Source organism: Fusarium solani, assembly GCF_023522795.1.
Source record: "Fusarium solani strain SB1 chromosome Unknown bctg00000004, whole genome shotgun sequence".
Classification (NCBI taxonomy): Eukaryota; Fungi; Ascomycota; class Sordariomycetes; order Hypocreales; family Nectriaceae; genus Fusarium; species Fusarium solani.
The window spans coordinates 3,820,761-3,832,881 of record NW_027072152.1 but is presented as its reverse complement, the minus strand read 5'-3'; the positions used below and the strand labels follow the sequence as shown (position 1 = coordinate 3,832,881).

Genomic DNA, 12,121 nt, shown 5'->3' with positions numbered 1-12,121 from the left:
AATGTTTTATAGCATGTAATAGCTATTCTAATTTAGCATTAAGTAAGAAGAAGCTTAATAGATTAAAACTTCAATGCTAGTCGAATTGTAAGTTAATCGTGTCCCAAACCCATCTCCTTCTCCTCTCCTCTCGCTCCCAGTCGGGTGTCCAGTGGAGCCATGGTGCCATGTAATACATCCGGTCCCTCACATCCCCCTTCGGCGTTGACATAAGTCTCAGCATCCTTTCCATACCTCAAGAGTGTTAAGTGGCATTCGTACCAATCAGCGCAAAATCGGCTATTTGCCAATCCATACGGAATCTGCATCATCTGATACGGCGTTTTGAAAAGGATGTGTGTTCAGCCAGTTCTCTGCAGTCTCCTTTTGGGCATACTCGGCATAGAACTCATCTAATGATCGATTCAGTTCTATGAAAGTATGAGCCCCGTGATTCGATAAGATAGACCGGAAGCGTTAAACCTTTGAGCAGCATGCCACGGGATGGTTGGAGCGAGAACCTGGAAATGCACTCGTTGACAAGAATGAGATGGCTGGGAATGGGCGTTCCTATGCAATTTGCGTCAGGTCCTACGGCGATGACCGTACAGCAAGTTGTTCATACCCTTAGAGACAGTATAGATAAAAAGCTTCTCAAATTGACTGCCCTCGTCTTCGCGATCAAGAACTTCGTCAAAGTATCTGTGCACAAGCTCCTGCATCATGAAGGTATTTAGAAACATGACTGCGCCGTTCGAAACTATCAACAGGTTCAGCACTCGTCTGTTGACGGGGCAGACCAATTCACCAACCAGATCTCGCGTCGACGGCCGGATATACGAGGCCATTCTTCTCCACAGTCACCCCTTCATCATAGAGGTCGTTCAGCCGGTCGTCGCTCTCTTTGTGGTCGAACAAGGTCGAGGTGGGACGCGGGGAATAGTAGTACAAGGTAGCAGGGAAAGAGGAGTAAATCGCTTTCGCTGAAAATTGCCGTCCAAGTAACAAGTGCGGTTGTCGGTGGGAGAAGACGAAGCTGCGAAGACGCCCAATGACGGCGAAAGGGTGACCTCAATCCCTCCAGAACGCCCTCGTTCATCGCCTTAGAATCGTCAAGTGTTGCCCCAACAATGTCTTCCACCTCCTGTCTCACTTCGCCCTTGCCCCACCATATCTTCCGGGCCCGAATGCCGAGGATAAACGGGGTAGATCCATCAAAGCTTGAGGCGAGGCTCTCCTCGTTCTCGTACGAGGCGGGCGCGCCGGCAGTGGATGTTGAAGTCGGAGCATAGATGGAAAGACGGTTGGGGGCTGAAAGTAGCCATGGTGGTTTTGATGCATGAAAAGAAACGGACTAGGTTATCTATTGTGACATGGTGTTAGGAGGGAAACGCTGTTAACAGTGGAAGACTGGGCATGCTTTAGGTAGGCATCACATCCCTTGGGCACCCGAGCTTATGCAGCTGTCTCAAAAGCAATGCAGACAAGCCATTGCTAAGGGGTACCTCAATTTCTGTGGTTAATCCATACAAACAGCTGTACTCTTTAACCAGCACATACAGGGATTCAGCGGTTGATTGTCCATGGGACGAAACGGATCGAGAATCTAAACCAAATCAAATTGTCCTATCTCTTATATAATGCTCGAGTCTCAACAAACTCAACCAGAGTCACATCATCAGCTAGAATTATCATCCACTAGATCTCCTACACAGAGTCTCGGTATAATCGGCCCTCGAGCTAGGGTGTGGCCAGGAGAACTAGGAAGGAGTGTGTAAATGGGCTGAGACGCCCTATGAGGCTCTGAATTATCACCGACGCGATGTGTGTTGGTTTGAATCTTATCCATATAGCTCGGGGGGGCTCGATGACGCCGAAGCAGCCTTTGTATTTGGCATGTGTGTCTGTTCCTGCACCGGTGACCTCGGGGTAAGGCTTGGAGTGGCCTGGTTGCCGCTTCGACGACGACCGAGTATGCGCAATCCAAAAACTCCCAGAACAATCAGGCCGATGGCACCGACACCGCCAACTACGCCTCCCACTATCGCGCCGACGGGAGGGCCGGGATCTGGCCCATCGGTTGGACCAGATATAGTCTCGACCGGCTTTCCGTCGACTAGAACTACCGTGGAGAATTCCCGTTCCTCGAAGCTTTGTGTAGTTTTGAATTCGACGTCAGATGACACTATTGTGGAGTGACACGTATAAGCGATGATGCCGCTGCCGAAACGTAACCGGAGACAATATGGAGCCACGGATGAAGTGCTGTGAATAGAGGTGTCAGCCAAGTCAGTAAAACTATTTCCTGAACTTTCCAACTTACCAGGAATAGGTGAGCTTGTTTGTGCGGCACTTGGAGTCGCATAGCTTTGTATTAAAGTACGCCGAACTATCAAGACAGGTTTTGCGAAGGCTGGTCCAGCCGCAGAAGACGCGGGCATGCTGTGCCAACTCCCATGTACAGCGCCGCCCTCCCTCGCATACCAAGGCCGGGTCGTCCAGATCGTCATATCCGCAGGTGGCATCAGGCGCAACCGTGATGGTGAGAGTGCCCGAACGCACCTCAGCAAAGTCAGACACGGCCTGTCGAACCTCGAGTCTCTGCAGGGAAGGGTTGGTGTCCCGTAGGCCACTGGTTGATGTAGCTGCGGGTGGTGCTAGGGCAGTTGTGTTTCCAACTAGGATGATAAACACGGCTGTCGTCAAAGTAGCAATGAAACGCATTGTGAAGCTTGCGGCAAGACTGGTGGTAAGGTTGGATCACAGGGAGACTTCTGCGTCGCCAGCGGGGCAGACTCGCTTTGACTAAATACCCTTCGCAGTGACTACATACTACGTAAATCCTGCTGTGGCTTCGCCCAGCTGAAAGCCATTACACTTTGATAGACGAGTAATATTCTATATAACCCGCCATCTGTAGGTATTCTCAGATCGCCACTCGAGATAGCGAATCAAAGGGTTCTTGTAAGTCATGCCAAGCCTCATACTGAGTCTGGATGCATCTGTCATCAGCCAAACTCTTGGCTATACGCCCTCCTTGCCCACAGCCTGCAAGTATTCCTGTGCTTTGGGCTACCCCGCCCCTTTCAGCCCCTTCATTTATCTGTCTAGGCACTCTTGCAGCAAGTATAGGGAAGAAGATGGTGCTGTCGAGCACTCCAGGTGTACTGTGGTGTGTGCTCGACTGTTTGGATCCTACAATAATGCAGGAGTTCTTTGTTATAGTTGAAGCCCGTCCCTTGATGGGATAACTAGGCCAATAGATAGCAGGAGCGATATCAAGGTTTGTGGGAACCTTGCGAGGCAAGTAGTTGATTACTTCCACGGCCGCGCATCAGTGTCACCATCACCGATTCGTATTCATAAACAGATTTCCATTAATCATTAGAGCATCCTCAAATTTAGATCTTAATCAGAAACATGTGCATCCAGAGCTGTCTCTTTGTCTGCATTTCCGGCCCAACTCGATATGCAAACCACCTGTCAATCGCCAGGCACTTATCTCAGCCAGGTATTTCCGTCTATTTGTTTCTACCCTCTTCTGCACAATACGGATCAAAGGGCGTCAAAGGCCGAATGAACTGGCCGAATCTTTCAGGAAGGTCATCATGCCACACATCCAGAGGCTGGCCCATGATATCATTCCCGTAGCCCACTTGCCGGTAATAAGCCATGACACGCGTAGCTCTCCCTACCGCTATTCGCTGCTGGATCTCGGCCCTAGATCCAGATTTAGTTTCAGATGGTTGAAAATTCAAGGGTATTATTGCTCACTGGTAGACTGTCTCTGCGGAGAGAAGACTGACGAGGCTGTTCCGGCTTAGAGGCAGATGGCGCGATCTGTGGACAGCTTCAGCTCGCCATCTGATGCTTGGAATACTGTGTGTATAGGTCGAAGACTGCACCCAGGGCCGTGATCTATCGAGGTCTGTGTTCATGCAGTGGCGAAAGTCACTCTGATGGACATGTACTCTATCCCATGAGATGCCGCCAGTGCTCAGCAGGAGAGGCAGGTCCCGGAAGAAAATACTAACATCGACTGACCAGTGCGAACAACTAGCGTGCCCAGGGTCAGTATATGCTCGTAGTCTAAGCACCCATCCCCACTCAGTTGTCCAGTCGTGTTCAGGGCCGACAGAGATCTCCCGCTCTTCAATCTCCAGTGGCCTGCCGCCCATCGTGAGTTGGGGACCTAGAGAAACAGTGAATGCGTCAAGATGCTGTCTAAAACGACGTCCTGGCCGTAGTCGATCTAGCCACGCGTTGCAATATGCCTTTACTGTTGACGTCGAGGTTCTACTCAGTAGAGAAGTCCTCGACAGTTCGCTACAGCTCCACAAAGGTAATGCTGCAGCGACGGAACTTTTTCTCCTTCGTATCCAATTCCGCAAGACCTTGTTTTGAGAGCGTTGTTCGAAGCTCAAGTCAGACTCATTAGATAGCTCCATGCAGTTTGAGTAGTTGTACGCAGACGTAGCTGGCATCTTCTCCAACATCCGATATTTGGGTGGCGCTTCAGCACCAGCTGAATGGGACGGGTTCATGCTCTCGACGATACGATGCATTATCACAGCCTACGCCCTAGAATGTAAAAGAGATGGTTGTTCCTCGGGCTTTTTTGTTGAATTGTAAGGCTCTTCTTGCGATGCGATGAATGAGTGGTATGTATGTGCTTGTCCGTCTGGGGCATCGATAGAAAGAGGAACAAAAGAAGTCAGAAGAAGATGCAAGAAACTATAATGAGAGAAAATTGGGTTTGTCAATTTAGCTTCATGCTTGCAGGTGTATGGCTGCTTGTCGAAAAGCTTGAAGGATAGTCCGTGATAGTTACCTACCCGGCAGCATTGCATGCTCCCCTAAAGGTAATCCACTGAGGATGGTAAAAGTTAATTAAAGAGCTTTAAAGTGTTGCCTTTAATTAGCAAACAATTTAAGGTCTTTTATTGTATTTTATGCAGATTTACCCATCATTTTTGAGAGCAGTTACTCAAACCTCCTCACTATTCTGTTATCTCGTGACTTTTATGCTTGACAGTCCACCACCTCCTATTAATCTATAGACTTGGGTTGTCAACTACCCAATTATAATACCGGGGCGTCTTTCTCTGTTGAATAAATGTTATCACCAGTTGAGCAGGTCCAAGGATTACTCCCTCTCAACCCTGTCAACGCCAATATTTGTATCAATGTTCTCCTCTCCTACAACCTCCGCCATGGCATCCCACATGACAGCAGGAATCGTCCACCCAGACGCCTTAATTCCGCCATAAGCATCGAATCTCCATCTTCTCATCTCGACTTTATCCGCCTTGATAATCCTCTGCGCAAAGTCGGGAAGAGCAACAAGTCTTGGGTCCTCCCCTCCAGCGCCGCCACAGTAACTAAGCCGCATCGACGCCAACGCGGCCGAGAATCTCATCTCTGCGAATCCAAGGCAAGATGAGGAGTTCGAGTTGGCTACAGCTTGTGCGAATGAAGTTACCAGAGGAGTAAAGGCCTCGGGGTTTGGTACTTCCCGTATCTGCTTGGACGGTCGGCCCTGATTCGCCGTGGCTTCTGCTCTCCTTGGAAGTCGGTCCTCGATATCCGAGTTTTCCGAGTCGATATCCGGCAGAGTATCACCTTGATCATCTAAATTAGAACTGAATTCTGACTCTACGTCGTGTTCCTCTTCTTCCTCGGATCCAGAGTAGACGTCGAGCAGCCACCCTCCATCCGGCGTTGTCATGGACATGTCGACAAACACAGACCTCACCGAGGGACCAAAGCGTCTAAAGGCGCGATGTGATATACACCAATTCCCCCAAAGGAAAAGAGAAACAAGTGTCGGAAGCTCGCAGATCCTCTGCACCCCAAGACTGAGACGGTCCTCTTCATCATCTGGGACGAGTATCGCCTCTTCATTCCGTGGGTCAGGATCCCAGAGAAGGATGGTCACTGTGGCCAGACAATTGTACAGAGGCTGCAGTAGTGCTCCGGCGAGCGCGACTTTGAACTCTTTTCGCAGAGTGGGCATGCGACGCGGCGGCATGTACAAGTCCCAGATGGTGTGCTCGAGGCATGGAAGGGCTTTCGCCATGACACAGATGGCATCGGGATGAAGTCTCCGACCGCTGCTATGCCTTGTGTTGTAGTCAAAGTCTTGTATATCAAGGAATGATATGCATGAGGCCGGCGGAAGGCCGCCAGGCGGAAGGACACTCGTCTCGATGCTAATGTACTTGAACAGGTTCCTCTGCTGCTTCACTCTGATGTTTCCTGTCCGCAATATCGGGTCATCAGAAGGCGAAGTAGTCGTCAAAGTCAACTTGACATCTCGTCCTTCCCAACAGCTCAATCGCGTAAATAATGCAGTAATTGCCTCTGTAAAAACGCGCGAATTCTCCGCAGCCTCTCTACTGCTCTGGAACTTGTTCCGCAGGCGCTTATCGCTGACAACCGGGAGGACGACATCATAGCGAACAGTCTTGACTAAACCTCGAACTGTCTCGTCTAAAAAGACGTCGTCAAACTGTCTCAGAGACTCGGGGTGGCTGTTGAGTTTGACTGTGTTGAAGGAGCGCGTCTCGACGCGACTGAGGACGGCTCTCGAGAGTCTGCCCACGGCAACCGAGGCGACAAAGTCGAGAGTTTCCGAAGAGGACATTGTGAGAACCAGACCGAGCTTTTAGCTATCGCATGTCAACTCGGGAAGGTGCTTCGGTGTCTCAGTCAAGCCCTGCCAAAGATATCCACAGAACGCGTCAAAGTGGCGCCAAAACTCCGACTCTCAAGACCCTTCAAGGATGACTCTCAAGATATCCAAGCTCTCAGACGCGTTCAGACAAGGTCTTGGACTAATTGCGGTAGACAAAGCCATACCGCTTCTAATCTCGATCCGCACTCCCACAGGGCGGCGCAGCAGCCCACATCGCGGGAGCCCATTCTTCAAGCGAATCCCAAGACCCCAAAAATAGTGGTAGCAAGGGTTGACGCCCATGTCGAGTAATCTTGTTGTTCGCCATAGATCCGGCTACGGCGGATAACCAGTAAAGCAAGTAGTTACAACTTCAGCTGACAAACAGACAAGAGTTGAAGGTGCTCTTCAACTTCACAATCATCTGCTAGATATGACGCAATTCGTCTCCTTCACCTCCCATCTTCGGGTGCCACAGCCGATACAGGTGGACCACCCTATCATGACCCTGCATTCTCGATGGTGCAATCAAAGACGTGCCCATTGCGACAGCCCGACTGACCCGGTTGAATTAATAATGCTGTCCCCACGGCGAGGTCTATTTATGTGTGGAGTTGTGCCATCTTTAGACGTCTACCCCAGATTGATAAACCCAGTTTTGATCAGTGATCAGTCATACAACCAGCAAACATGGCCCAGGCGGATATTATCCTTTACACCAACCACCGGTGCCCCTGTAAGAGCTCACACTACCTGGTCGGGACATGTACTGACGAACCCAGTCGCCCACAGGGCTCACATCACCCTCGCGGAACTCGGCCTCTCCTACAAGGAAGAGATCATTGACCTAGACACCCCGAGGACCCCCGAGTACCTCAAGGTCAACCCCCGCGGCCTGGTGCCCTCCATCTCCTACAACGGAGAGATCATCACCGAGTCCGCCATCGTCGCCCAGTTCCTAGCCGACACCTACCCGTCCGACTTCCTGCCTGCGTCATCGGACCCCAAGGGTGCTCTCACCCGGGCAAGGATCAACTTCTTTACGGATGCCTGGTCTACCAAGGTTCAGTCGCATATCTTCAAGCTCACCTACTCTGCGTCTGTTGTGAGCGAGGAGGTGGTCAAAGACGCCACCGCCAGCATCGTCAAGGAGATTGAGCCTCTCCTCTCCAACGCCGCGCCCTTCTTCAACGGCAGCGACAAGCTCACATTCGCCGAGGTGAGTCTCCTCATCCCCACGTGTACCTTAGCTAACAAAGCAACAGGCGATCGTCGCACCCTTTGTCATCCGCTTCTTCACCCTGAGCAAGCACGGCCTCGTCCCCGCTAGCTTCATCGAGGCCCTCGAGAAGGAGGCTCCCAACTTTTACAAGTGGGCTCAGGCTGTGAACAAGCACCCGAGTGTGCTGTCCATCTACAACGAGGATGTGATTGTCGATGGTACCAAGAAGCGGATTGCCAAGCTCAAGGCTCAGGCTTGAGTGACCTCAGCATGAGTGAAGTGGGAAGGCGATGATACGCAGACAGGATGATGATATCACGGCAGTTCAGAATATGAAGTTACGAACATTTGTCAATCTTATGAAGAACATTTGTTAATATTATGAAGTGCATTTCTCAATTTTATGATGACATTGTAACATCCACTGAGTAGTATTGGCGGTCGCGGCAGCTGGATCCCATCAACACCATGAACAAACATCCAGCCAGTGTTAGCAGAACATTGAGTCACTTTATCCTCCAGTAACAAATCTCACCATTCCCAATTTCCAGCCATCATATCCTCTATGCTGCAAGGTACAATGCACCGTCCGCAACCACTTACTCGCAGCCACGAGTCATATCGTGTCCTCGCAAACATCTACTCCCCATCACCCGACTCGACCTGCTGTAGCACTGGGATCCTCAGCTCCTTCGTCTTCTGGTGCAACAGATATCAATGCATCTCAGGACCATGCCGACCACGTGGGCCAATCTCTCCGACGAAACTCAATGGAAGGGACTCAAGCAAAGCAAAGCAATCAACCCATTTGTGTCTCCTTTAAACACCCCTGTAACAGAGCTCCAAGGGTAGACACAAATACCCACACAGCCCCTGTGCCAAGCAACACTTGGCTCTGCACCACTATTTAATACTACCAATCAACTTACCCCTGCCCAGAGAGCCAAGCGTCCCAAGTGGAGAAGACCCCTTGTCGTTAATCCCGCTCGATTTCCCTGTTCCCTTGACAAAATCCAGGGAACATCAACGACTAATTTTAAACCTAACAGACGCGCGGCTCAGAAACCAGTGGCGCGTCTTTGAATCTCTAATCCGTCGAGAGATCCTGTCAAGAAACCATGTAACACCCCGGCAAGCCTCTCCCGCTTGACCTTGGCAAAGTCTCCAAGTGGAGTTTAATGGTGACACACCGTCCGACGGTGGTTGATCTTGGCGGGTCAGGGAGGCGAACGAAAAACCCTTGAAATTGCAGGGCCTCATGGACCTCCAAGAGCCGTTCCAGAGTTGGAGATGGCCTCCTGAGTTTCCCCAGCACGGTCCCTCTTCTCCTTTCCTGCTTCTTCCTTCTTCTGTCTCTTGTTTCTTTCCTTTCTGTCCTACATTTCTACTCTCCTGTTTGCTCTCTGACGCGTCTCAGTCGACGAGTTTCTTCTTTTTACTTTCTGTCGTTGTTTGTTTGCTCTTCATTGTCACTCCTTACTCTTGAGCGTTTCAGTCTAGCTCGTCCACTCCTTAACCGCGACAGACATTTATTCACTCCTTTCCCCGATTGTCATGCAATAGATCCTCTTCGAAACTGACACCCAAAATGTTCTCCCGCTTCCTCCTCCCGGCCGCCGCCATCATCGGCCTCGCGGCCGCCCAGACTACGTCCGAGTGCAACCCCCTGAACCAGACCGACTGCGATCCCAACCCTGCCTTTGGCACGACGCACCGCTGGGACTTCAACAGCACGCCCTCTGCCGACCTTTGGGAGACCATTGTCGGCGATGTCCCCTACGACAAGGACCACGGCGCCGTCTTCTCCGTCAAGAAGCAGGGCGACTCCCCCACCATCCGCACAAACTTTTACTTCTTCTTTGGCCGCACCGAGCTCCATATGAAGGCTGCTCCCGGAAAGGGCATCATCAGCTCCATGATGTGGCTGAGCGATGACCTTGATGAGGTTGACTGGGAGCTTCTGGGTGCTAATGATACACACGCCTCGACAAATTACTATGGCAAGGGTGTTGAGGACTTTACCCAGGCGGGATGGCATTACATGAAGGACGGCATGCAGGAGGACTACCACAACTATACCACTACCTGGACAAAGGACCAGCTGAACTGGTATATCGACGGCGAGGTTGTGCGAACCCTCAACTATGCGGATGCCAAGGGTGGAGAGGCGTATCCTCAGACCCCGATGAGGCTGAGCATTGGTATCTGGGCTGCTGGAGATCCTACCATGCCTGAGGGAACCCGTGAATGGGCTGGTGGTGGTAAGTGACTCGACTTGACTAATAACAAGCATCATGCTGACCAGGCGCAGATACCGAGTACGACAAGGGCCCTTACAGCATGTACGTCAAGTCTGTTCTCGTGGAAGATGCCAGCACCGGCAAGGAATACGTCTACGGCGACAAGTCCGGCAGCTATAAGAGCATCGAGATTGTCAAGTAAGACCCCAACTCCCAACACACACAAACCTTCATCCTAACCATATCCAGGGGCAACTCGACCGCCTACGAGAACCTCCACAAGAAGCCCAAAGAGGCAGAAAAGACGACCGGCGAAAAGTGGGAGGCCCTTCCCACGGGCACCAAGACAGCCGTGTACGGCGGAGGCGTCGCCGTCGCAGCGGTCGGCGTCAGCGCCCTCGCCTTCTACTGGCTCCGACAGCGCCGCGCGGGCGCGAGCGAGGCCAAGGCCGCCGAGGTGGCTGAGCAGGAGAGGACGGACCTCATGTCTTACCGGGCGGGAGAGGACACGACGAACCAGGGTCACGAGTACAGCGCGGCCCGCTGGCAGAAGCTTTCCACTTGATAACAAGTATGGATGCTACGGTGGAAAGTTTTGAGAACAAACCACGCAAAGCATTTACACTTGTTGTCAATCCCTCTTGGGGCAATTTTCTTGATTTCTTTTATTTAATCTGGCATTTCAGGGTATATACAACACACAGGAACAATCATCACAATCATCGGAAGCACAATTTTTTTTTAGCTAGGCGTTGCAAACAGATAAACTCGTAGGCGTTAGAAATAGAAACCGAAATCTCACTTTACACTCTGAAACAATCCAATGGGAGTCTTGGGACCAAGTGGCAACGAAAAGAATATTCTAGACTTTCCAATGTCAAGAAGGATTCGGCGCCAGTGTCAAAAAATGTCAATTTTGTCAGCGCAAGGGCGCGTTTGTCGTCCGGGTATTAACACAGTTACTTGGGTTAAAGCCGTCTCCGTTGTCGGGGCTAAAAAAAAGTTGAAAAGATTTAATTGAGGATAACCCAGACAGATTGACCTCGAAAAGAACCAATCTGTATCAATTCAACTCAGCTTTACATTGTTCATACTCATCTTTTATCCTTAATCTCATAGCAAGCGTTCAAGTTCATCAAGCATATCACCATCAACCTCAGGGGCCACCACATACTCATCCACCTCAGCCCTCTCACCACCTAGACACTCAACACCAAATCTCACATCTCACATCCATCATGTCTCTCACCTTCCGCCCCGCTACCCCCGCCGACATCCCCCAGTCCTCTCCCTCGTCCGCTCCGCCTACCGCGGCGACTCGTCCCGCGCCGGCTGGACCACCGAGGCCGATCTTGTCGCCGACGACCGCATCTCGGCCGAGTCCCTCCACGCCAAGATCACCGACCCCAACGGCGCCGTCATGCTCGCCTTTTCCACTTCTACCTCCGGCACTTCCACCCCTCAGTCTGACTCTGACGCGGATCGAGACCCCAGCCTCGTCGCTTGCTGTGAGGTTGGTCGCCGTGACGGAGACCACGCCTACTTTGGCCTCTTTGCCGTATCACCCGAACTACAGGCCGCCGGTATTGGTAGACAAGTTCTCCAGCGTGCTGAAGAGCACGCCAAGAAGGAATGGGGTTCACGGATTATGAACATGTGGGTTATCTGGAAGCGTGAAGAGCTCATCGCCTGGTATGTCCGAAGAGGATATCGCATTACCGGTGAGAAAGCGCCCTTCCCTTATGACCAGCTTGTCAATGGCAACGCGCTCAGGGACGATCTGTACTTTGAGATCTTGGAAAAGGAGTTGTAACGTGCGGGACACATCATGACAACTATAGAACCAAGTTAGACAAGACGAATAGACAGGGCAACCACTTATCACATTAGATGAAAAGAGCCTCATCGACTCAATCTGAAAAACATCACTGTCGCTTGACACCAGACATGAACGTGAAATCATCATGGGCTATCTCGGTCCTTCGCGAACCCTTATATACACTT

The 12,121-nt window shown here is 51.2% G+C and overlaps 6 protein-coding genes across 6 annotated transcripts; 2 read left to right on the top strand and 4 right to left on the bottom strand.

The window, feature by feature from the left end:
* Nucleotides 1-92: 92 nt before the first annotated feature.
* MRS44_008319 (uncharacterized protein) lies at nt 93-1,564 on the bottom strand (the record flags this gene model as incomplete). Its single annotated transcript, XM_065620867.1, has 7 exons — nt 93-234; nt 377-392; nt 463-549; nt 605-739; nt 792-879; nt 929-1,290; nt 1,540-1,564. The coding sequence occupies 7 exons, from the start codon at nt 1,562-1,564 to the stop codon at nt 93-95; spliced, it is 855 nt and encodes a 284-aa protein (XP_065476939.1).
* Nucleotides 1,565-1,820: 256 nt separating this feature from the next.
* MRS44_008318 (uncharacterized protein) lies at nt 1,821-2,703 on the bottom strand (the record flags this gene model as incomplete). The annotated part of the gene is made up of 2 exons (XM_046281027.2): nt 1,821-2,244; nt 2,303-2,703. 2 exons carry the CDS (start codon nt 2,701-2,703, stop codon nt 1,821-1,823), a joined length of 825 nt encoding a protein of 274 aa, XP_046133654.2.
* A 797-nt stretch (nt 2,704-3,500) lies between these two features.
* On the bottom strand, nt 3,501-4,157 carry MRS44_008317 (uncharacterized protein; the record flags this gene model as incomplete). Its single annotated transcript, XM_065620866.1, has 2 exons — nt 3,501-3,699; nt 3,754-4,157. The coding sequence occupies 2 exons, from the start codon at nt 4,155-4,157 to the stop codon at nt 3,501-3,503; spliced, it is 603 nt and encodes a 200-aa protein (XP_065476938.1).
* A 968-nt stretch (nt 4,158-5,125) lies between these two features.
* MRS44_008316 (uncharacterized protein) lies at nt 5,126-6,625 on the bottom strand (the record flags this gene model as incomplete). The annotated part of the gene is made up of 1 exon (XM_046272086.2): nt 5,126-6,625. One exon carries the CDS (start codon nt 6,623-6,625, stop codon nt 5,126-5,128), a length of 1,500 nt encoding a protein of 499 aa, XP_046133656.2.
* Nucleotides 6,626-7,345: 720 nt separating this feature from the next.
* MRS44_008315 (uncharacterized protein) lies at nt 7,346-8,136 on the top strand (the record flags this gene model as incomplete). The annotated part of the gene is made up of 3 exons (XM_046284010.2): nt 7,346-7,391; nt 7,438-7,874; nt 7,921-8,136. 3 exons carry the CDS (start codon nt 7,346-7,348, stop codon nt 8,134-8,136), a joined length of 699 nt encoding a protein of 232 aa, XP_046133657.1.
* Nucleotides 8,137-9,465: 1,329 nt separating this feature from the next.
* Nucleotides 9,466-11,930, top strand: MRS44_008314 (uncharacterized protein; the record flags this gene model as incomplete). Its single annotated transcript, XM_046269051.2, has 4 exons — nt 9,466-10,138; nt 10,189-10,315; nt 10,367-10,645; nt 11,237-11,930. The coding sequence occupies 4 exons, from the start codon at nt 9,466-9,468 to the stop codon at nt 11,928-11,930; spliced, it is 1,773 nt and encodes a 590-aa protein (XP_046133658.2).
* Between the last annotated feature and the right edge of the window lie 191 nt (nt 11,931-12,121).